A 23154-nucleotide genomic window follows, 5' to 3' on the forward strand; every position below is an offset into this window, starting at 1 on the left:
CTCAAATGTGTTCCTCACACACGCACGTACATACAGAAGTCGGTGCGGCCATGGTCGCTGTGCGCTGTACCGTATGTATGGATACACTTTTGACGGGCGTGCGAAGTGGTGTCCTCGCCTGCATGCCATTACACCACTCACTGACAGGTATAAAAGGGGGGCAGATTACCGGAGAGACATTGCATCCCGCAGCACCTCTCCCCCCACCCCAACCCCCAACCCCGCCTCGCTTCCCCGTCGCATCCCTCGCGGTTCGGAGGAGGAAATAGGAGATCAGGTGGTACGAGAAATCCTTCCGACCCTCGTTTCTTCTCTCCTCTCCCTCGCTTTCGTTTTCCTCCATCTTGCGTCGAACCGCTCGGCCTTAGCTTGCGAATCCGTCAAGAACCCACTTCTTGAATCCACCCTACCCTGACTTGGCCAAGATTTTTTGTTTCGCCCCTTGTTTTGGTGCAGATCGAGGCGGGATTGGCTTCTCTCTGATCCTTGTGCGCTGGTCCTTCTTTCTTTTACCTGTGTTTGCGATCGATCCTTCTCATCGCCGTAGGGTTTTCTCCGTGTTCTTTCTTGCTTCTTGGGTTTGAGTTGTGGGTCTACGGCGGTTGGTCTCGTGGTTCTTGATCTCTTTGAATCGCCATTGATTGATTTCGAGCAACTCGCGTGTTCGTCGAATGGAACAGGTGAGATGGGAGGGTGGGCCTCAAGAGACCCGTAGCGGGACCACCGCTTCCGCACCACTCCCTCCCGTAACCGACCCCATCCCGATTCCCCTCGTTCTTTGTCACGTTCCTCGACGATCACATAACCTGGACTAGGATTAGTCCGTACCGAGAGGAGGAGGAAGCGGACACTTGAGAAGACAATAGATCATCGACATCCGCACAGAGAGTTAGTAATGTGGCCACCGAAGGGCACCTTCGCCGAGCCGCCTGCCGTCGACGGATAGAACTCCCCGGGCTTCCTTTGTCGATGACGAATTTGTTTGTGTCTGTCGCGTGTGCTGGACAGCGGCTAACGGCGCTCATCCCTGTCCGAATGCAGGGCGGCCGGCATCTGCTTGAATGAGGCCGGCATCCGGGCAGCCGCCGGACGAGCAGCGGGGCATGCAGGGGTCCAAGTACGGCGGCAGCCGGAACCCCACGCGGGTCGAGCGGCTGCTGCGCGACAGAGAGCTTAGGAAGATAAATAGAGCGTTCCAGCAAGACGAGGCTGGCGGCAACGGTGGCCGGGAGGCTGAGTCCTCTGAGCATCTGCCGGAGGATTGTGGAAGGGAGGTCGGGGGTGAGCCCGATGAAGAGATTGTCGATGGGTCCTTGGCGCCGGTGATCACAACGGGACAGGGAGGTAGGAGGAGCGGGGGAAGACCCATGAAGCAGCGGCTGCTGGTTGTGGCAAATAGGCTGCCCGTCTCTGCGGTCCGGCGAGGGGAGGATTCCTGGTCGTTGGAGATCAGTGCCGGTGGACTTGTCAGCGCTCTGCTCGGTAAGTCTGCTCTCTCAGTTTCCAAATGCTCTCTGGGATGTATGATAGGTGCACTATATCGATCGTTAGTTTTCTGCTGTTGCCGCTGCACCTTGGAATCCCTTTTCTTTGAAGAAAATAACGATTGTAGAACGAGATATTGTTTTTGTATATGAATTTAGGTTAAAGCCACACAATTTTTTTGCATGTTTTTTTGGAACTCGTGCATATGAGATACTCCATCTTGTTCACATATTTGTCTTGTTCATGCATGCAAAGAAGAGCACAATTGACATGGTTATCAGGTGCTCCGTTTGACATAATGCATGTTCTTCAGAAAAGGGAAAGCTTATTTTTCTTGTTTCTTCAACATCGTAGGTGTAAAGGATGTTGATGCTAAGTGGATTGGATGGGCCGGTGTCAGTGTGCCAGATGAAGTTGGGCAGAGAGCACTCACAAAGGCATTGGCTGAAAAGGTCCTGTCTAAACTTGAGTATCTGCCTCTCCTGTTTTAGATTTTGATGATTCTGCCCCTGAAACCATACAAAATAATCGGATTTCACTCAGGTGGCCTATGCTTTTCTTTTGAGCATAGATGCCTGTTAGTTTTCCTGATAAAGGGCTACAAAATCATTACTATAACGAGTTGTTTATTTCAAGCAGAGATGCATTCCAGTTTTTCTTGATGAAGAAATAGTACATCAGTATTACAATGGCTACTGCAACAACATACTTTGGCCTCTCTTTCATTACCTTGGGCTTCCACAAGAAGATCGTCTAGCGACCACTCGTAGTTTCCAATCTCAGTTTGATGCTTATAAGCGGGCAAACCAGATGTTTGCTGATGTTGTGAACAAGCATTACCAAGAAGGGGATGTTGTTTGGTGCCATGATTATCATCTCATGTTTCTTCCTAAGTGTCTTAAGGAATACAATAGCAAGATGAAAGTGGGTTGGTTTCTTCACACTCCTTTCCCTTCCTCAGAAATCCACAGAACCCTGCCGTCTCGGTCTGAGTTACTAAGATCAGTTCTTGCAGCTGATCTGGTCGGGTAAGCAGGCATTTTCCATCTTGATGCACTTCGTATAATGTTATAACATTGAATTTCCATGCACTCCCAATTTTGGAATGCTAGGAATGCAGTCTTCGTCTCATGCTTGTGATGTTAGTGCAGTTATGTGTATTGTCTTTTCTGGTTTATTTTGCTCTATTAAGGTTTAGATTCAATGGATTTGGTGTAACATGATTCGGAATGAAGGAAAACTAGCACTAGTTCATGGTGAGGATTGTTGTCAGTTAACATTCTGACAAACGAGTGGTATTTGGAAAACTAAATTCTGCTCCAGAATTTAAAGCAGCTTCCTTCTCATCTTTTTGGTTTCATTTCTTCATTTTTATTGTTATGGAGACTTTTTGTCTTATTTTACTAATTATTTATAGCAGGTAACTTTTGATTACCATTGTTATCTAACATTTTGTTGGAGGATGTTTTTCTCCCTTAGGAGAATATACGATAAAATCTTTTGCTCATTGGATTTGCTCTTCTTGAGAGTAATGATTAGAATAGTTATCCATAGATTCATATGGGCCAAATTACATATAATTTTTTTTTTCAATTGCCAATGAATAACCTAATGGATGAATTATCTGGCACTTCAATGCAACTGACATGCACATGCATAGATCCCTCTGTTTTAAAGGAGAAGGCGAAGAGGATAGAGTCTAAAAGGATAACACATGACTTGAGGAAAGTTAATGAGCTGAGTGTGGATAAAGTGATAATTGATTAGGCTGAAAGTGTTGATGATGATTTAGAGCTTAAAGTATCTTTCAATTTTTTTTTCAAAAAATAACATGATTCTTTTGTGTTGAAAAGTTTAAAACCAAAGTTAATATATAATGTCTTATTGAACTCTTGCACGTAAAAGGATCATGGATTTATCTATCATTCATTATAGTGCAGCATGAGATTAATAATCTCTCTCTTTTGTCATCATTGTATTAACTTGCATTTGTGAAGATTGTAGTCTTTTTTTTGTTTTTACAGAAAATGGCATATACATAGTTATGGCCAATGTTAGACAGTTTTTTTTGGCTAACATTTAGATTAAGATTGATGGTTGCAACTTGCAAATGGTGGCATCCTTGCCCCTTTAGTGATTGATCTTTTCTTGGTTTGTTTCAATTAGATTTAACTTGTGCAGCTCTTGCTAACTGCAGCAAGAATTCTAGATCTTTGGATTACTTCTGCAATTTTATAATGCTTGTTTGATAGTTGGAAGAAACTAATTTGTTTTTTGTGTATGACTAAATCTTAATTGCGTGAGCAGAAGAAAGGATCACTTTTGCTTTTCTCTCATAGAACTAGCGATCTACATGTAGTTTATTGAATGTATGAATTTCCAAACATCACTTCAAAATTTTTGTTTTTGAATGAATGAGAAAGTCACCTCTGCTGTTTCCTGACTTATTCTCTTGCCTCTGTGACAGATTATTTTGGTTTTGAATTGAGATGCATATGACATTCTGCATCATATGCATACAATTTTGTCCTTTCTTCAGACCAAAAATTTGCATAAATCTTACTGTGTTATGATGTGACAAATTTTGATTAATAATGGTGCTAACATCGTGCAGAAATTTTCATTTGACAAATTTGCTATTAGAGTACTTGTGCTTTACATGTACTGTACAGAGTTCTGTGGTTCTCTTCTGATTCATCGATGGCATGGTTGATGGTGATTGTTTGTTTCCAGATAAGGAATGTGTTCTCTGTGGCATTGGAATTTTTCAGGAGATTAATAGACTAATGATTAAAGGCATACAACCGCTGCCTTTGATTTTGGCTCATTTTATATGTATATTTGTATTACTAACACTGCATGACATCTTACCAGATAAGCCATGAGTTTCACTTTTGTTTATTTTCTTTTCTTCAGGAGTTCAATTAGAATTTTATTCTTTCCCTTGCATTTGTTTTGGCCAGGGTTGAAGGTCATTATTGTTCAGTGCCTGCCTCATGAGCTTTTTTCACCAGCCAGTGGTTTCATCATGTAAATTGTTACTGCAGGTTCCACACATATGATTATGCTAGGCATTTTGTTAGTGCTTGCACTCGCATTCTTGGGCTGGAGGGCACACCTGAAGGGGTGGAAGATCAAGGACGGCTGACTAGGGTGGCTGCGGTATAGTTGAATTGCTTAATTTCTGATGGCATTTGACTCTTCCATCAGTATTCCAAAGTGTGACGTATCATTACTTTGTTTGTTGGCTAGGTTTCAACCAAGGAAAAAACAAATGCATTGATAGTTTTGGTTACAAATAATTGCTCGAGTTGGTGTTTTTTTTCCTTCTAATTTTTATTTTGAAACCTCAGTTTCCAATTGGAATAGACTCCGACCGGTTTAAACGAGCACTTGAGCTTCCAGCTGTCAAAGAGCACATCAACGAGCTGACACACAGATTTGCAGGTCGAAAGGTAAGCAGCAGGATCATTTATCTCCGCAACCTACATAATTTATTAAATTTTATAGGTCCCAGCGAGCAGGATTTTCAAATAGCCAATGCAATCTCACCAATGTTGTTAGTTAGATGCTTGACATGACAAGCCAGTGACATTGTAAAATTAGTTTGAATCACAAACTTGCCAATTCTTCTGGACCACTCATTTTAAGATTGCCAAGGTTACTTTTTCTTGTTATGATCTTACATTTTTGGCAAAAAAATTTTTAAAGTGAAAACATGCCCTACTTTATGACCCTTTTTTGTTTTGTTATATTGCCTTTGGATAGTTCTAGGACTAGTACAGTCCAATTATGTGTGTCCGAGTCAAAGTATGAGGGGGACCCTGGTGAGAAGTACTCCAGATATACTGTGGCTTTAGTTAAATTAGAGAGTTCCCTAGTGCAATAAATCTAATTAGAGCAAATGACCATCTTCATATTGAACTAGCACGAAAATGAACTGACAAGAAAAATGTTCAATTGCAATTAGAGTGCAATAGTAAAAAAATGATTTGATTAGGAATGCAGTCTAACATCTGCCATGATTCATGAGAACAAAGCAATCTGAGATTAATTTGTTGATTTGAATAACATGTGTGAAGTCGGAAGCATTTTATAGTTTGAAACAATGCAATATGACAACACTTCATGGGATTAATCCAATTGGTAAACCCTATTTATTGAGCCAAACATGTAAAAACTACATTCTAAGTTTTGCACAATCAATAACAATTATGATAACTGCCTATCAGATTATAAGATTTGGACATCCAGACCACTCTATGTTTGGATAAATTCACATGCATCTCATGTGCTAGATCTAGTTGTATTAAGGGATTGAATGCAATTACTGGGGTAACTTTGTTGTGAGCCTTCTCATCTCTGTTTTCTCTTACAAACTTCTGGTTATCAAAACCTTGTAAAAATTTGCACCTTTTTTTTGGGTGTAATGGATCTACTTCACTGGTGATTTTGCATCGTTTTCCGTCAAATGCACTTGGCATTTTCTGAAATTTGTCACAATTGGAATTTGTTTATTGTGACAAATTAATTGTTTCTCAGCAATCACAAATTAGGCCCACTCACTTCTGCCTTGTGGTCATTTGATAAGAGCAACATGAATTCTCATCTCTCTCAAAATTTCGTAGCATATATTTAAGTATTCTATGACCATTCAGGTTTCTGGCTTTCTATATTAAAGCCTTATCCCTCAAAATTCGTTCCTTTATTCTTGATGTTGTTTACATATTCATTACTATGTTGGAGTTGCGCAATATCAACCTCCAGCTCAAAGGGTCCCAAGTGCTACGTTTCCATGAATAGCAGTAAAATTCAAAGGTAGAGCTTAGTTTTGACTGTTTTGTTTTGTTAGTAATTGTCACCTTGGTGAAGGAAAATTTTGTGCAAAGCATATATTCCTAAGCTCTAAGGAACTTAAATAAAGAAAAGTGACAATCAAGTATCTGTTCTTATCAAGGTTTTCCTTACAATCATTCCAGTAAAACTTAAATTATTTACAGATGTTGGGATGTTGACCTTGGTTCTGGAGGAGTAAAACAGGGGCTTGAATGAGCAAATTTTTTTCACATTGTAAGCCTATGCTTCTGGCTCAATTATCTGAAAATTGTTTTTCTTATAATTTCAACTTATACTTTATGAAGTGTGGATATAGTTACTTTATATTGTTACGACATAATTTGGATGCCTGGATAGAAAGATTTGAAAATTGAAATATTTCATTATATAAAATTTACTTGCAGTGTTGGAATATAAAGATATGTAACATGATATATAATAACGAATAATTAACTAGCAGTCTCATACCCATAATTAAAGAAATTATGTTAAGTGATACCGTAATGAGGTAGAAAAGATAGCAAAAACATTTGACGAATGTATCAGGATCATCCTTTTAATTTCATCAGTTGTAAATTTATTCTTAGTATAATTATAATCAGTTTGTCTGAACAAACATTTAATGGTTCAGCCAGAAGGTAGCAATGAAGTATTCCTAGGTATCTTAAAGGATTACCTTTTTTTTTTTAAAGAGTATCTGGCAGAAGGTATCTATGAAGTATATCTAGGTGTCCTTAAGTATGACATTTTATAGAACTATTATTAAAAAGTATTATCTTGCATACGTCTAATGTGGATATAGCAAAATACAATGTATCTATGTCTCAATAGATTATGCTTTGATACTTTGATTTGTGAGGCCTATTACATAGATTCAGTGGAATAATTAACTAAGCTTGAATTCTTGGTCTAAGGTTCATTTCTGTTTTCTTTATCAGGATTGTGAATATTTAATGATGATCATTGTTATTCTTTCAGAAACCTTGCCTTCAAAGGTTCTCACATGTTCTTTGTATTTTTCTAATGTTGAGTCATTAGTGATGATTTAGTACTTGTTTTCCCTTTAATTGTTAGTTTAATCTCTTGATCGTAGCCCTAAATTTTGTCATATTCCAGTTACTTTGTATTATCAGTAAATCAACTATTTATTGGTAGGTAATGCTGGGTGTTGATCGTCTTGACATGATTAAGGGGATTCCACAGAAAATTTTGGCATTTGAGAAGTTCCTAGAAGAGAATCCATCTTGGCGTGATAAAGTAGTTCTGCTGCAAATTGCTGTGCCGACAAGAACTGATGTCCCTGAATGTATGTGTCTTTTCTTCTAACTAATTTGTTTGGTTCTACATAATAGCACAGTTCTCTCGAGCCATTTGTCTTTGGTACCAATACTATGATTTACATTTCTTATAAGGTCTCCATTTCCCATGGCAACCCCAGAACTTACTGTTAGATTTTATGGAAAATCAGTTTTACCTGGTTTTCCTTGGGAATTAACTATGTCAACTAAGGATTGTGATGCCGATGAACACAACTTGGAATGTATTTGTGCTGGAGGGGCTTCTGTATATGGTGGATTGGGATGGAGGTGATGCATGGCTCGGCCAACTTTTGGCCTAGGTCAGCTGGCAAATGAGCTTGCCGACTTATATGACACAAGATTGTGTCGTTGGATGGATCTTGGCATATGACCTCTCGCCATGCTACTTTGTCATTCGTCGGGAGATGCTTGTGTGTGTATCCTCAACATTCTCTATACTTTTTATTACATTTTACCATAACTTGTCACGTAAGAGGAGAGTTAATAGATGCCTTTTATGTGGATGTATGGGAAAGGCTAATGTACACATTCATTAGTCCTAAACTGACCATTCATTGAATCACAATTTAAATTAGGCACCAGGTAGATGTTTTAAGTTAAGAAACTTGACAAATGGCTCGTATACTTCTTTCTTACATACTTATTTAGTTTGAATCAACCATGCACACAATTTGAAATTGAAAACCATTATATTATGTTTGCTAGCTCTTGGTATAGTACAAACAGTATATTATGTTCACTAGCTCTTCATGTTTATTCTTTTGAAATATTAGATTTTGTATCATATCTTAGTTTCTAATTGCTACTTTTTCTTATTAGACATGTTATATTCATATGTTTTATCTGTCATTTTTAATCTTTTGGTAAATTCTAATCGTTATACTTTAGTATTTAGCAAGGATTGTCATTTCGAGTATCGAACCCATTTCGGTGATATAGTTAGACCAGTACATACCACTCAGTATCGGTATACCTGTAGGCATACCTGTAGGAAGAGGAAGGTGAAAGGAAAGAGAGGAGATGGTGAAGGAGGAAGAGGAAGGAGGAAGAGGCATACCAGTAGGCATCTGTGTGGGGTTGATGTCTACGATGAGCTCGATGCGGAGGTGTGTGGCTGTGCATCACTGAGGTGTGTGGCTGTGCATGACAAAGGTAGTGCATAGCGGTGTAGGAAGACGAGGAGGAAGGAGGAAGGAAAGAGAGGAACTTGAAATTTCCTATGCAAGAGCAACTTGTATAGGAAATTTATGGCAATAAACAACATTACTTCACTGATTTTTGGTTCTAAGTAACTGTATTCTAAATTGCTCCTTTTTGTGAAACAGATCAAAAGCTTACTAGCCAGGTTCATGAAATTGTGGGTCGTATAAATGGTCGATTTGGAACACTTACTGCTGTTCCGATACATCATCTGGTTTGTTTCAACCACTATTCTTATGGTTTTAATATCTCATCACTTCTATCTATTCATTTAGTTGTACACTGGAAGAGAGTCCGATATGCTTCGTTGGCATTACTACTTGTAGCAACTGTTCTATATTAACACAAAATATCTGTTACTGTTGTTACTGCTGTTGCTCAGGTCTATAGTAATTATAATGTCATTTTCCTGATAAAATCTTACAATAGACATACCAGGAATTGCTTTTAATCATGACTTGCAGACATTGATTTTTTTTATTAGGGTAGCTTGCTTATTTTCCCACAGAAAAGATGTTAGCTCAGCTCCAATGCAACTTGTTAAAATTTTGAAGAACTACATAGATCAGTTGTTTGAAATTTGAATGATATCACATTGGCATATATGCTTTAAGCATGTATGTTAGTCGGTGAGAAATTTAATGACATCTGTGTTTTCTTGTATGTCTGAAATCCCCTGTAATACGTTGAGTAGTTCCTGGAAAAGCAATGTGACCCTCTTTTAGTGACCCTAGATCCATATTGTGTGGCCCTTTTTTACCAACCCAAGCAAGATACAAACTTGATAGAGCTTCTGTACTAAAGGGATATTGAGTTAATTATCATTAGCAATACAAAACATTCTTAACAATAAATATGTACATATTTGAAGACAAATATTGATAATTATTGACCTGAAAGGTCTTTAGTTACTTAGAAACTTAAGATGGATTGCCTCATTTGACATTTAGAATCACTCTATGATCGTTAAACAGCTTACATTTTTTATATTAATGATGGATTTACTATATAAGCTTATCCTGGATGAAACATACTTGGTAAGATCTATATCTACTCTTGTCTACTAAAGTGTTCTGGCCATTATATGCTTTAAGTCCCTAGAACATTGATGTTGATCATCTGCTAGTAGTTGTAGTTGCATGTTAACAAAAATGCACTCTTTTCACTAAAACAACCAGACAGGACAAGAATTTTGTTAATCTCTACATAGCTCATTTGTATCAAGATCATGTGGTTCCTGATTCTTGTTACTGAGAAATGTTCACCAAATTGTTCCGATTGGAGTTTTAAATTTGATGTACTTTTTTGGAGATTTATTTGTTTCCATCATTGTTCGGGATAATTTAATATGGTTGAGAATTTTTTTATGAATTTGCAACTTAAATCCTGCTCATAAATTGGTTCTTGATACTTTTGATGGAGAATTTGCGCATAATGTTCAAGCTTGAGAGCTCAGTAACTACTTAACTACAATGATTTTAAAAAGCGCTGGGTGTCAAAAGGCGCCAAGGTTCCAAAACGCCCGAAGCGTTAGGCACTTGCCCGAGTGAAGTGAGACGTTAAAATATAAAAAATATATAATATAATCAATAAATATAATTATTTAAATAAAAATATGGTATTAAATTAAGAAAATCTTAAGTATAAAGTTACAATGTCATATTAACAAAGTCTCAAAATTCAAAACAATAAATAAAGTTAGCAGTATTAAAATCAAAATAATATATTATTAATCTGATAAATAAAAAATCTTGTTAATAGTATACTGTTAACAATATACTATTAGTGTAAGAAGAGAAGAGACCGAGACTGTTGACTGATAGCAGAGACTGCTGACTGAGAGCAACGGTGAGCAGCGATAGCGGAGAGAGGCAGGGCGAAGAGCAACGACAGCGAAGAGTAGCGGCAGCAGTAGTAGAGAGAGGCAGAGCAGAGAGTAGCGACAACGGCAGCGGTAGCGACAGTAGAAAGAAAATGTAATCGACAACGAGAGTCTGGTTAGGGTTGGGGAAGTCGTGAGGGGCTGCAGAGAGAGGCTGATATCGGTGCTTTAGTTGGTTCGATTGAACCAACTAACGCAAATGCGACCGAACCAAACCTAACACGCTGGTTTGGTCGCCTGATTTAACCCGGGCGCTCGCCGCAGCGCCCGATGCTTGGGCTCGAGTGAGCGCCCATGCGGTGCCTCTTTGAAGTGCATCGCCTGGATAGTAAACGGGGCGCTTGGGCCTCGCCTCGCCTCACCCGAGCGCCTGAGCGCTTTTGAAAATCATTGCTTAACTTTTGAGTAAACTATTTGACAAATGTTTGCTTATTTCTTAATGAAGCCACGATATTGTTTTAAGATTATCTTGTTCCTCATTTTTGCATTTGACTTCCTCTTATTAATATTTGAGCAACAAGGGAGGTAGCTATAAAGTATAAACAGTTAATGAATTATAACATGAGAAACTGTTTAGGTAAATATAGATAATTTATTGAATTTGACTATCAGAGATGTACATACTTTAAGGATATAATTATTGGTGGATTATGTCCTAGAAAGTTGTCATGCTTGAAATTTATAACCCAGCAAATATATGAAAAAGAAAATACAAAATTAGGTTGACATATTGTAAATTATAATTTAGACATTTAAGCCTTGTTAATGAATGTCAACTGAAACTTCCAAGTTATCGACCAAAAATTGAAGACACCAAATTACAAAAGCATGCATGTTAGGATGGCTGATGGAATATATCTATGCAAGGATTTCCAAATCCACTTATTACTGTATTGCAAAAGACACTTATGGAAATTGACATTATAAGTTCTTCCTGGTGGACCGTTGTGTTCCAAAATCCCTAATTTCATCCTATCCTTCCACCCTCCTCTATTTATTTTTAATATTCATTCTTTTTGTTATTTAAAAAATTTGTTATTGATATCATGATTATGTTAGGATCAAGAGCGGTACTAAGAAGGGGGGTGAATTAGTGCAGCGGAAAACTTTTCGAATTCAAAAGACTTTGTTTCGATTAAAATCGATTCCGACGAAAATGGTTTTGATTCAATCCGTTTTGGAGAGAATTTGAACTTGAAAGCTTTTCGTAAAAGTGTAGAAGAAGATTAAAGAGATTTGTAGTAATGCAAATTGCACAAATGAAAAGCGTCGGTTTCATTAAATCTTCGTACGATTAAAAACGATCTCACAAGGTGTTTACTTGAAAGCGTATATAAGACGTAGGCGTAGTAAAAGCACAGTAAGGAGGAGAGGCAGTTTGATATAAAAGTAAATTGCTCAAAGTAAATGCAAATCGAGTTTTAGAGTGGTTCGGTCAATGTGACCTACATCCACTTTCGGATTCCTCCGACAACGAGGTCACCAGCGTCCACTAAAGGCCTTACTTCAATAGGTGAATACCAACCACCTCTTTTACAACGCTTTCTCCTTTTCACGGGTTTAGGAGAGAACCCTTACAAGTCTCACACCTCTCTTGAATGATCTCAAAACTTAGAAAGGGAGGAGGAGAACTCTAGCACTTGTTTACAACACTTTTACACCCCAACAACTCAAGATTATCTCAATGTTTTCGTGCCTTTTCATGCAGAAAAGGGTGGGGTTTTTATAGGCTCCAATGGCTTCAAAAATGGAGCCAAAAATTGTTTAATCCCGAATTTTCAGGGTCCTGGCGATACCACCGCCATTACTGGGCAGTACCATCGCTTGACACCTGACACTGGGCAGTACTATCGCTCAGTCTGGGCGGTACCACCTCTGGCAATAATAACTGCCGGCGGTACCACCACCCATATTTCTTGGGGCACTGCTTTCCAGGCGGTGCCACCACCGGCCTGGTGCCATCGCCAGCCAAGAATTCAGGGGCTGAATTGGGTGCTCAATTCGGCCCAATTCAGCCCTGTTAAGGGCCCAATTGGCCCCTAATTAAGTTAGCGGGATTACCTCCCAATCCTAACTTAATTTACGCTCTAACTATGACAATTAAGACATGTTTACTACACTTCTTGTTCCGATGCGTCAATTGCTCTTCCGGCGAGCTTTCGGCATACTTCCAGCAAACATTCGACGAACTCTCGGTAATGCTCCGGCGGACTCCCGGCAAGCTCCTGGACTTTACGACGATCTTCTTGGCAAGCTTGTGGACTTCTCGGTTGGTTCCGACAAAACTTTCGGCGAACTCTCGAACTCCCAACGTGATCTCAATCTTGACTCCGGCACAACACCTGCTTTATGTCTTATTACTATCGTAGTTAATCTTGCACGCTTTCGGCGTACTTCCGACGAACTCTCGGCAATGCTCCGGCACAACTCTTGAATTCTGACATTTTTGTTACTTTATTCTTATTAATTAGCTTGTTTGTATCTTGAAATGACTTGTGTCTCCTAATGGAGATTTTACTTTCCTGCAGGATCGTTCTCTTGACTTCCATGCATTATGTGCTCTATACGCAGTTACAGGTGATTGTTTACACCCTTGGAATTTGCTTTCAGTTGATTATGCAATGCATTTCTTTTCATGGTAGTTTATGGAGGATAAATAAGGAAACGACAATGATTCCTTTTGGCTACACACATCTTTATCTGTATGTAACATGTAAATATTAATTATTCTTATGCACAATTTAGTGGCCTGAAAATCTTAGACTGGCATTTCCTTTACCTGTGATGTAGTATTTTGGTTAATATTTCATCTTATTCTTTTCTTTGAGTTCTTGCATTGAAGTTCCACATTTATAGAAGTTCATAGCTTGTGCATATTGTTTTGGCTTGACTGCTGCCTTATTTTAACTTAATATAACATATTTACTCTAGTTCTCTTTATTTCACTTTCAATTGCTTTTGTTCATCATTCAATTCCATTTAACAAGTTTACATTTTCCATTTTTTTTCAGATGTGGCTTTAGTAACATCATTGAGAGATGGGATGAATCTTGTAAGCTATGAGTTTGTAGCATGCCAGGGCTCAAAAAAAGGAGTTCTCATTTTAAGTGAAGTAAATCTTGAATCTTGTTATCTAAAGTTTTTTTGATTTTCTAGCATTCAGTGATCTTAGTTTCTATTCTTACATCCTAGTTGCAAATTCAACTGCATTTACTGTTCTAATGGCAGGTTCCTTTTGTCGCTTGTTGCATACTTCTATGGAATAAGTTCCTCATGCATTAATGAGGCTGCCATGGCCTCTTTTATGGTGTTATCATTTTTTTTGAAGATTTTGTTTCAGATGTTACTTTACAGAACTAATCTACATCCAGTTTTTAATGGCTGCTTATGCATAATATCTATCAAGGCTATGAATTGCAAATAAGAGAGCTTGGTATTGACAGAACACTATGAGCATTATCCCAGAAAATCTGAGTGAAAAATCCCATTAGATATTTCCTATACATAGTTATTGGGAATTTCAACAATAATCTGTGGATTTTCTACAATTGATATTGTTTTCCAATATTAATTAGTGTTGAAACAAATGTTAAAATAAAAAAGTTCGAGTTCCAGTTTCCTTGGGTCCATTTATGCATGGTGAAAAGTTGAAGACAGAAACTCTCTGCAGAGTGAATTGTGTTGCTAGGTCCATCTGGGAAAACAGTTGGAGAAGTACTTGGCCATATTCATAAGTGCCATTTTATGGAAGGGAGGTGATGAGAAAGGTAAATGAAATGGAGTTTTGAATTTTGGATGCCCTTTGTATTTCATTACTTCTAGAGTTTCCAAGTGTAGGAAACAAAGAAACAGGGAAATTGTGCTATTATTTGTCTTACCCATTATTGTATCTTGCAACTCTCGGAATCATCAGTTATTTTCCTTGGGTTCAATGTGTTCCACTTGCTAATTTAGCAATTCTCTTTCCATCTACTTTATCTTATGTGAAGTTGACTTATGCATCTTTTTTTGTCCCCCTAATCTAGTTTGCAGGAGCAGCACAATCCCTAGGGGCTGGTGCACTTTTAGTAAACCCTTGGAACATTACAGAAGTTGCTGCTTCTATAGGTTATGCATTGGACATGTCTCCTGATGAGAGAGAGAAGAGGCACAGGCATAACTACGCCCATGTGACTACACACACTGCCCAAGACTGGGCAGAAACCTTTGTGAGGTGTGGGTTGGCCTAACTTTGAAACTTCTCTATCTTGTGTTAACATAAAGGATGTCACACAATATAACAACAGAGCTCAAACTTGTTATTAGGCTGGCATACCCACAATTTTTACAGCTATTTCTGTGATTTATGCAAATCATTAATGTATGCATATATTTTCCATAATGAAGTAACCAAAAAATATTTTTGTGTATATCCATGATAGCGATAATCGTGTTTAGCATCTGTTTTGTTGTTCTAGTTATCAGAATTATCTAATAGATACTAGCATTTAATAGCAATAGATATTAGCATTTTATAGCAAAATATAGATTATATTTTTCGGTTCTACTCATCTAGAATCTACCGATTGTCTTTTCTGTTGCAATTTCTGTTGTTGACACCTCGTATCTTAGAATTGTATTCATCGTTGAAGGTAATTCATGAATCCATGTTGGATGCTTATATTCGGTTTAGTATCCAAAATTTATCTAAATATTTGACATTTTGAATAATTGTTAGAAAGATTGATACTTCACAAATACTACTTAGGGGAACTTTGGTTATCTAGAATTTTGTTCTTTTTATTTTTGATATTTATACTATATTATTTGATTAGTCTTTGTGATTTATAGTGAGCATTAAATTTTGATTAATGAAATTAAAATAATTGTGTCATGCTGTTTGTCACAAGTTCTTAGCATCCTTTCTATATTCTTGGAAGTACTTTTTTGTTAGATATGTAATTACTTATTTCATGTTAGTATCTTATAATTGTGTCTATGTTTCATCATGAAGAATTTTCTCACTTGAAACTACTTAAGGGGCTTGTCGCTAGATGTAGAAGTCAAGGTTCACCTTACCAGTTGGAACCGGTGTATCGGTCGGCTGACGATATGATACGTACCACTCCGTACCAACGTACCATGAGTTGGTACGATGGGCGATAAATGACACAAAAAAACATGATAAAAAATAGCTCCAAAAATTCTTTTAAAATAAAAAAAATAAGATTAGGATTTTTAAGTTAAAAATAAATATAAATTTAGTATAATTTTAGCAAAAATATTCTAAATTAGGAAAGAATAGTAACATATATTTTTTTAAAACTTTGAGGAGTAACTTCATAATACGTTTCAGACTATCCTTTTGTTGATATTGAATTATCTACAAAGAAATTATTTGAATCATTAGGTTATTTGTTAAACAATTTAAACTTCAAGATTCAAATGAACTAAGTAATCAATCTATGGATATACCTTGTTCCACCACTAAAAAGAATGACGAAACTCAACGATGAACATATCAATTTGATGTGTTTGTCGGACCCAATCCTGAAATTGATCCTACAACATAGTATACTGATCCATCATATGCCATTGTGCATCAATGTGATGATGGTCATAGTTTGATTATCGTGAACCATGTGTCCAAGGCGACTCCTGAGGTAAGTATGATTGAATATACCTTATTCAAGCATGTGTCTATGGATATGATCGAAAAACCCTTCCAAATGGATTTAATCACTAGAAAGGGCCAAATCCAAGCCATCCGTCGGTAACGATCGAAATATGATCGTTATCGATAGGTACAGGTCAGTAACAGATAGATTTCGACTATTATTGAGTGATATACGCCCGTAATAGGCGATACAGAGTCGTTTGGTAAATACAAGGTGGTCCATGTATCGATTCCCTATCGGCCCTATATGTACCACACATACTTGGCATTATACCGTGGTACGACGAACCCTGGCAAAAGATAAAAATTATAAGCAAACCAATATAATATGATGGTAAATTTTAGCTCAGTGTGTTGTAAATAATTGGCTGAGTCCTGTTTTAAATGTCTAATGGAGTGTCTTTTAGTTATGATAAATTTATATAAGGTCATCTTTTGTGAGCCTGTTTATGACCTGTTGCAATGGTGGTCCATGAACTCATCTGTATTGGCATTCAATATCCTGTCCAACAGGATTCTTTTGTGGTTTTGGTTGACTTTACAAAGACTAATTTCTTTAATCATTTAATTACTGCATACGATTTTTAATTACTGCAGAAACCTTTTAGTCGATTACAACATAGTAGTTCTTCTGAAGTCTACTATTAACTATAAGCTTATAACCTGTAATTTTTTTCTTTAGACTAAATGGTTCTTGCTTTATATTTGAGTTATCTTAGCATTTTTCATGTCATGCTGCATGCTTATAGCAAAACAACTATCATTTACTATGTTGTTTTTTTTCAAAATAACAATATATTGTCTGTTAGGGACCTAATTTGAGGAACATATTTGCCTTTTTGTTTGATCAAGTTATCATCAGTTCTTTGTAGTTTCTTTCATGTTTCTATAAATTGTAAATCTCTTTGTTCAGAACATTTACATCTCCTTTGTAACCTATACATAAAGGCATGTTCTTTTTGCTTCTTGAGTTAGAGTGAACTAATTAAACCTTTTATCTTGTACTTATTTTGGATTATTTTGATTTTTGACCATTTTCTTTTCTTACTATAGTGAACTTAATGATACTGTTGTTGAAGCTCAGCTTAGAACAAGACAAGTTCCACCACTACTTCCTACCAATATAGCCATTGAGCGGTACTTGCAATCCATGAATCGATTGCTTATACTGGTATTCTTCTTCTTCTTGTATTTGGAGCTTTCTTGGAATAAATGATAAACTGATAAGCTGCTTGCCCTGGCTTTTCTTGTCTCCAACTTATTTTATGGATAGAAATCATAATTCCCTTGGTAGTTTCTGAAATATTCTGCTTATGTAGATGCTGACTTCTAAGCTCTTATAGTGTGAACATTTCTAAAAAGCAATCAGAGCTTCCTAGATGTACATTGCTCTAATCGATTGCCAAGTTGTTCATACCAGCAGTTAAATTGTGAATTGCCAAGTTGTTCGATTGCCAACATCATCTGATCTTTAATATAAATTGTGAATTTTAATACAAGAAACATAAATTTTATTCTTCTGATCTATTCAACTGGAGCACCCTATCGATTTTTCTGTTACAATTCCTGTTGTTGACATCTCATAACCTACGATTTTATTCATCTCTATACCAAGTAAGGACTGCAATTTCATCCAAAACAGTAGGGTACCAGTCAATTTTGGGCTAAATCACTGTGGTATAAGGTGTACCAGCTGGTATGCCTAGTTTCCTACTGTTCCTGTTGGTACAGGCAGATTTGACGGTTACCGGCCGGTACTGGTCCAGTTTCTACCAGTACCAAGTTCCAACAGTCAAATTTGACCATTTCCCACTTTTGGGGGTTATTTAACCCCCTCTTGGCTTTCTCCTCTCCCATTCTCATTCAGTCACTCTCTCTCACACACTCTTTCTCACTCTTATTTCTCTCTTCCTGTACTGGTGGTGACAGTCGAATTTCAACCAGTGCCAAGTGCCAATGGTCAAATTTGACCAAAATTGACTACTGGCCCACTTTTAGGGGGTTGTTATTTAACCCCCTTCTTGGCTGCCTCCTCTCCCCCTCTAACTCTCACCCACTCTTTCTCACTTCTCACCCTCTTTCTCTCTCTTTTGATTTCAAATTGCAATTAGTGGAGGGTGATTTGGATTAAAGAAACTGGGAATCTCGAGATCGGATGGAAGTTGTCTTTGATTTAAGCAATTTACTTATGCGTGTTTGTTTTTTCATAATTTCATGTGATTAGCCTAATGATTATACCTAATGTCTTCGATTTAACCTAATGTCTACAACAATTAGTACTGCCAAGTATTATGGTAATAGATCAGTTCAGTTTTTGTTTTTAACTGTCTGTAATGCAAGATAAGGGAGCCATTTATTCGAATCTTAATCTAGCTTAAAGTTTAATAATAAATAGAAGTAACCTGTCATATGGCTATTGGCTAAAAATTGCTTGCTCTCTAGTTCTATAAGTTTATTATAGCACAATTATCAGTAACTTTTTTTTTTGTTTCCATGGTAGAAATTTTACATGCGTACTCTTTTGATGTCTAACTTCTCAAACATGACTAATAGTTTTTGTAATGTTTGTTGTCTAATTTTAGGGTTTCAATGCAACATTGACTGAATCTGTTGAGTCTTCTGGAAGAAGAGGAGGTGATCAAATTAAAGAAATGGAGCTTAAGTTGCATCCAGAGCTGAAAGTGCCTTTGACAACTCTTTGCAATGATGCACAGACAACAGTAGTTGTTCTCAGTGGAAGTGACAGAAGTGTCTTGGATGATGTATTTCCTCATTATGGTTGTTTGATGTTTATTATCTATCTATCTAGATAACATCATTATTCTTTCACAGAACTTTGGAGAGTACAGTATGTGGCTTGCTGCAGAAAATGGAATGTTTTTGCGTCACACAGGTGGAGACTGGATGACAACAATGCCAGAGCATCTAAATATGGATTGGGTTGACAGTGTAAAGGTATTTATACTGTTGAGGCTTCCATTTCTTTCCTCACATTGTTTGATGAACTAGATTTGTAACTGACTGGAACTTTGCAGCATGTGTTTGAGTATTTCACTGAGAGAACACCTAGGTCTCATTTTGAGCATCGTGAGACATCACTTGTTTGGAACTACAAGTATGCAGGTAGAGTATCATAACATGTTCAACTGGTCACTTGCCTAAAAAAAGTTACCTGCTCACAGTTTTGTTTGTGTTATTTCTCTTTCTTTACTCAATTTTTTTTGGCAGATGTGGAGTTTGGGAGGCTTCAGGCACGAGATATGTTGCAGCATTTGTGGACAGGTCCAATTTCAAATACTGCAGTTGACGTGGTCCAAGGTAGCAGATCAGTTGAGGTTCGATCTGTTGGTGTTACAAAGGTGACATGGAAGAAAATTATGTTTTCTTTGATAAAAATTTCACAATATTTTTTGTATTGGATTAGTTGGTACATATTGGTTTTAGACGAATGTCTGGTTCTTTTCATGAAAGAATACATGTGCTGAAAATTAGTCAGCACTTCTGGGTTTGATATTTTACCTGCTGTTGGTATTGCAAAGTAAAATAGCATGCATTCATGTGAGGCTGATCATGTGTCAAATAGGTTACAGAAAACCATAACTGGTTGTATATTCACTTGTACCAATGATAAACTACAGAAGATGCAGCATTTTCTAATTCACTTTGCATCATTTAGGATTGTTGTAGAAGTTATTGCTGCAAAACAATGTTAACTTGGCACATGAGTATGGTTGTGTAACATCAATATGTAGGTATTAGCTAGGGGATCAAAAAAGCTCTAAACCTGTAAAGGTCATAATTTTTTATTTGATTCTTTTATGTACTTGTGCAGGGTGCTGCAATTGATCGTATATTGGGAGAAATAGTTCATAGCAAAAGCATGGTTACACCAATTGATTATGTTTTATGTGTTGGCCATTTTCTGGGGAAGGTAACTCATTCTTAAATAGTTGAGATTGCAGAATGATGTTTGGACAAAGATTTGCTTTTATTGTTGTCTTTTTCTTATTGTTCCATATCTGCCTGATTATACTTAGAATAGTAGAACAAAAAGGTTTTTGATACATTAAGAAAGAAAGAATAGAAGTTATATGGAACGTTTTGCACCAAATTGCTTTGTTGTGATCAATGTGTCAGTTAGCATTAGTAATCATTGGGTTTTGTGAAGGCAAATGTGGTTTATAAGTGATAAGAATAGGCACCCTTTTCGGCCTTTCATCTTAATTTCTTGGGTTAGCAAAGCCATTCTCCTTGCAAAACCAATCAACTCTGTGCAGGGCCTCCATTTTTTGGCGTTTGTCAAGCTTAACTTTCCATTTCTCCTGCTTTTGTAGTCTCTGAATTAATTAGATATTCAGGTGGGAACAAGGTTGTGAAAAGATCTTTCCTCCATGTACTTCATGTGTTTAGAAGCTAAGTGGCTCCTATCCAAGATTAATAACAGGTTACCTTGTAGTATTTAGTTATCGACTTCCTAACTATTGGTGTATGATAGAGTGATACAATGGTTTTCTGTGCTTATAAGAAAATTGGATCCTTTTCCGTCTAGGTTTGATCTCCATCTAATCAAGTTAATCATCTGATACTGGATTATCTTTCCATTTGAGTCACTACATCATAAAAATCTATATCATTTTCTGAAGGGATCAGATTGGTTTGCTTCCAATTCATTGACAATCCTAGGGTGGAACGTGGCCTGTGGTTAGTTAGAGTGTAACAAAATCCATGTTCTATAGGGGTTGTTTCTATTATGAGTGTTGGATCTGACATCCAATGTCTGATGTGATGTTAGCATGTACATAGACACATATCAGTTATGTTGTATAATACTGTATCTCAGCACTGAACATGAGATCTCTATAAAAGAAGTGTAATGTAGTAAATAGGTTAATCTTATCTTTTTGATAGTATGGTTAGTCTAATCTTTACAAGATATTTTCAATATAATATAAGATTGTATAGTTATTGAAAAAATGTAAATGTATTTCTTTTCTGATGATAGGCTTACCCTATTCACCCTGTTTTTCTTGCTATTGCTTAGAATCCTATCTAAGTACATTTGACTCCCCTAGAAATAGAGAAAGGCATTTTTCTCCAGTTGTTTGTACTATGTTGGAGAAAATTAGAAAACTATGAGAGTAAATTAGAAAACTATGCACAAGTGTCAAGTCATATTCAGGGATCATTACAGATAAACTAAAGCTATGGGGAACCAACATTCTAAATTTAAACTTTATTGTACTTGATATTTAATTATGTCTTGCGTCTTTTCTGGCTGCTGAAGTCGACATGTTTGGACTGGTAACTAAGTTTGGTGTTGCATATAGTCGTTGTTACTAGTTTTGTCTTTGCATGGTGAACATCTTGAGAAAGAAAAAAAGAATACAGTATTTCTAAAGGACTCTTCTTGCCACCTGATACAAATTTTAGATAACATAGAGGTAATGTTCATTTTCTGTTATCTAGACAATAACAGGACATCAAGTTGCCAGTGCTGCATTTGGGATCACTAACTAATGATGATTCTCCACTAGTGGTGAGACTTTAAATTATAGGCTCAATCATATTGCATGGTGATGCTTCTGAAACTTCAGGGTATGATGTCACACTAGTAGGTTAGTGGCAAACGTCTTCGGAATATGAAATTTATACATTTTTGGCTGTTATGTTTGGAGGCTTTTAATCCTATAGATCCATCCCTGAATATGACTTGACACTTGTGCATAGTTTTCTAATTTACTCCTCTCATTTTTTGCACGTGGACAGCACAATTTTGGAAATTGTTATTTAATAGGAAGATAGTTCTCTCTTGCAGGACGAGGATATCTATACTTTCTTTGAGCCAGAGCTTCCAGCCGAGCCTGCAAGTTCCACCAGAATGAAAATATCTGAGACCAGTAAAGCATCTCCTGACAAGAGGTCTACTGGAAGATCATCAAACATTAGGAACAACTCAAGGATGTCACATGTTAGGCCTCAAAGGGCTCCAGTTGGATCTGAAAGGAGGATGCCAGCAAATCATAACATCCTGACCGGATGGCGATCTCCGCAAGAGACCATGTCATGGCGTGAAGGGTCATCGGTGCTTGATCTCAAGGGTGACAACTACTTCTCTTGTGCTGTCGGGCGGAAGCGTTCAAATGCAAGGTATCTGCTAAATACATCTGATGATGTAGTGGTCTTCCTCAGAGAGATGGCTGAGGCAGCTTGTCAAGGTTCTCTTGCTGCATTATTTTAACCAAGGTTTCTTTTATATCTGACGTTTGTTAGATGCTAATTGAACATCATAAGAGCGTACCTGTACATGATATCATCCATCATAGTCATCAATCCAGGAGAGTTAGGATAGTGAGGCCCTGTTGTTCTCTCTCTCTCTCTCTCTCACGTGTCTATACGGGTTTCTTTTATATCTGACGTTTGTTAGATGCTAATTGAACATCATAAGAGCGCACCTGTACATGATATCATCCATCATAGTGAGGCCCTGTTGTGCTCTCCGGTGATGCAGCTAATTTGGAAAAAAGGCTGATGATTCAAGCAAATCTCTCGCACCTCAACAGTAGTTGTAATTCTCAAGATCGGCAGATTGGTTTCGGTAATCATTACCTTGATTGTAGTAACGCTGAAACAGGTTTACTGAACTAAAGGGCTCCTCCGCCCCCATAAACAGTGGTACCACCATCATACTAGCAGAGCAGTGACAACGACATCCAACTGCGGCTCCTCTCTTTGCAAAGGTGGAGAATCTGGTTTAGGAAGCACCCGTCACCCAACCA

General features: G+C 37.3%; 1 protein-coding gene across 2 annotated transcripts; it reads left to right on the forward strand.

Annotated features, from left to right (window-relative positions):
- Positions 1-175: 175 nt before the first annotated feature.
- Positions 176-22845, forward strand: LOC103989119 (alpha,alpha-trehalose-phosphate synthase [UDP-forming] 1). 2 transcript variants are annotated; one of them, XM_018828030.2, is made up of 18 exons: positions 176-277; positions 1042-1482; positions 1840-1937; positions 2125-2513; positions 4533-4647; positions 4839-4940; positions 7477-7627; positions 8966-9054; positions 13251-13299; positions 13734-13834; positions 14748-14935; positions 17432-17549; positions 18961-19140; positions 19211-19333; positions 19414-19501; positions 19607-19737; positions 20211-20309; positions 22194-22845. In XM_018828030.2, exons 2-18 carry the CDS (start codon positions 1062-1064, stop codon positions 22614-22616), a joined length of 2865 nt encoding a protein of 954 aa, XP_018683575.2. In that variant the 5' UTR covers positions 176-277; positions 1042-1061; the 3' UTR covers positions 22617-22845. The 2 variants fall into 2 exon arrangements, with proteins under 2 accessions (XP_018683575.2, XP_009406159.2); XM_009407884.3 differs by having other exon boundaries at positions 177-280.
- Positions 22846-23154: the final 309 nt, after the last annotated feature.

This window comes from Musa acuminata, chromosome BXJ2-6 (assembly GCF_036884655.1).
Source record: "Musa acuminata AAA Group cultivar baxijiao chromosome BXJ2-6, Cavendish_Baxijiao_AAA, whole genome shotgun sequence".
NCBI classification, from domain to species: domain Eukaryota; kingdom Viridiplantae; phylum Streptophyta; class Magnoliopsida; order Zingiberales; family Musaceae; genus Musa; species Musa acuminata.